Here is a 2,582-nt window from a genome sequence, read left to right on the forward strand (position 1 = left end):
GAACGCCTCCTTTTCTCATAATGAAACAAAAATAGCTCAGGGTGTAAAATTAAACATGCTCAGACCTGCCATGACTGTTTCATAGTGTTAACAGTGAATTTTGTCGTATCAAGATGGCTTTGATTCCTAGAATTTAGCTTTTTTTTGTCATGAAAGAAATGTATTTATTTCTAATATGTAGCTGCTCAACATGTAACATTTGACATGCTGAAATACAAAATCTGCACTGTGTGTTTTAAAGCAGCATTAAATGATTTTGAGCCACTTGGAGGAAATTGAAGAAAATGTAAAGCAAAACTCTGACACATTATGTTCTTTTAATGTTGGCATGATGTACATGTTAGTTAGCATTTGTGTTTACATGTATAGAGAAGCACTACAGCATGGTTAGGACCGTTTTCCTTCTCCTTTTAGCTCTGGTGTTAATCTCCAACAATATCTGTATTCATTAGTAGAAAAACAACTTTAGGTTTCTAGCTGGTAACTTTATTTTTCTGCAAAATTAAAAGGATAAACACATTTTATGAGAGTGGAGTGGTCATCAAATCAAAACAACATGCTAAAAGATAATAAAGTTCTGTAGAGCTGGAGGAAGCTGCAGGGCTCTCGCTATGAGGTCCCTATTTCAGAATTTACAGTATTTTATCAACTGTAAATTTTATTAGTCCATAATTCCCAGAACTTCCTGGTAAAGAAGAATTTATTTATTCACATCTAACAAAATATTTGGTTTTGTTAATGAGGTAAATGTGTGTGCAGGGCCAATAATGAACAGCCACGGTCAGCCAATTAGACCCATGCTCTCTTGTCTTGAGAGCCGTCGTTACGGCACTGCCGGATTGGTGTTGTTGCTCTGGGGTTCGTTGGTGATTCCTTGTCTGTTTGAGAGAACAGTGGAGGTTTTAAGTGGTGCTGAGGGGCAAAGTGAGATGACACTGATGTGCTTGTGGGTGACCGAGGCTTCACTTCTTTGCCATCTGTATTTTCTGGCCTCTTGTCATTAGCTGCACTAGTTCTAACCGTGGTCCCAACACTCGCCTTCATTTGAAAAAGTCCACTATTTGCCACAACTCCATCAGCAGGTTTTTCATCTCTGAGGCCATTCACCTTTGAGCTTCCACTTGGGCTGGATCGTCTGGTTAAAAGAATATCAGTGTCTTCTGTCACAGTTGCCACTCTAAACATGCTGTTTTGCTCTCTATTACTTATCTCCTCCATCAGCATCTCCCTCTTCCTCCTCCACCTCAGCATTGCTTTCACAGAGTTCACCAAATCAACCAAACTTAACAGGACTGATAAAAACGCAACGCAGAGCATGAAGTTGAGCATTAAGTTCTTTTCTGTTGGTCTGGATATGTAGCATTCAACTCCAGATGTGCAGGGAGCCTCATAACAGAGGAAACTCTTAGGAATCGACAAACCAAAGAGAAAGAACTGGGCTGCGCTAAAAATAGCTTCTAGAAGAATTCGTAGAATTATAACTATGAAGTAAGCGCCGTAGAAGCGTGGCGCTCCCACGCATGACCTCCCAAGTGGGAGGTCATGAAGCAGGGCTTTATGCGAGGACGACTCTCTCGAGGATTCTGAATTCTCGCTGCAAGGCGAGCCTCCTCGACTCCTGCCCCAGTAGAAACCTCCAAAATAGGGACATGACAAAACTTTGTGCATGATGTAGGTGGCAAACATCAAATGGGGAAGACCGAGAAGAGTAAGGTGGAAGAGCCAGAGACGGAGGACAGAGACGGGAGCAAATAGATCAAAGCACACGTTAGAGCAGCCTGGCTGCATGGTGTTACAGTTAAATCTGTCCTGTTCGTCACTAAAGAGCGTGAAGCCGGCCAGGAGGAGGACAAGCAGACGGAAAACCAACATCAGTACCCACCAGGTTTTGCCTGTAATGAAGATGGTGAATATGTCTGAATATGTGCTACCAAATCTTTTCAATGCCTAATAAGAAGCTGTATTTTTAAAGTAAAGTTAAATACAGCTAAATAAGCATATAATGTATTAATGTTAGTAATTTAAAAATAATAGCAACAGTAAATTGTCACAGGAAATCCTTTTGTCGTGTTAGAGTGATAAATCACTATAAAGCACCCGCTTATACACAAATAATTCATGAAAACGTTTTAATGATTTCACTCGTTAATTTGAATATTCTGCCACACCGACTTACCAATAAAGGACACGTTTTGATTTATAGTGATGAAGAATATCTCTTTTGCCCCCATCATCCTCATTCAACGCCTCTTTTAAACTGGCAAGTCCGACTTCTGATGATGTTTCGAGGTGATCTCCCCCGAGTTGCTCTCTCCTTTAACTTGCTTCTAAAATCACAATGCTGATCGTCAGCGCTTCCCACTAAACACACTGACCTCTAACGCGCTGATAGTGCCTCTTACCCTGTCTGCAGAGCACAGGACCTGCGGAGAGAGCTATTCTTACCGTGCTGCCATCAAAGCATTGTTGGGATGTCTAGGTACAAGTCAACTTTACTGGAAACTGGCCGTCACACTCACACATGGCCAGGTTTGTTATCTGTTAATCATCCGCTAAAGTGAAACAGGCAGTCACACCACAAA

General features: G+C 41.4%; 1 protein-coding gene across 1 annotated transcript; it reads right to left on the reverse strand.

Annotated features, from left to right (window-relative positions):
* Positions 1–789: 789 nt before the first annotated feature.
* Positions 790–2,240, reverse strand: LOC146612997 (gap junction delta-4 protein-like). Its single transcript, XM_085377712.1, has 2 exons — positions 2,177–2,240; positions 790–1,892 (listed from the first exon to the last, which is right to left on the reverse strand). The coding sequence occupies exons 1-2, from the start codon at positions 2,238–2,240 to the stop codon at positions 790–792; spliced, it is 1,167 nt and encodes a 388-aa protein (XP_085233838.1).
* Positions 2,241–2,582: the final 342 nt, after the last annotated feature.

The sequence above is a fragment of the Diplotaxodon limnothrissa genome, linkage group LG18 (genome assembly GCF_057381915.1).
Source record: "Diplotaxodon limnothrissa isolate DT_005_m linkage group LG18, D_limnothrissa_male_GT1.1, whole genome shotgun sequence".
Classification (NCBI taxonomy): domain Eukaryota; kingdom Metazoa; phylum Chordata; class Actinopteri; order Cichliformes; family Cichlidae; genus Diplotaxodon; species Diplotaxodon limnothrissa.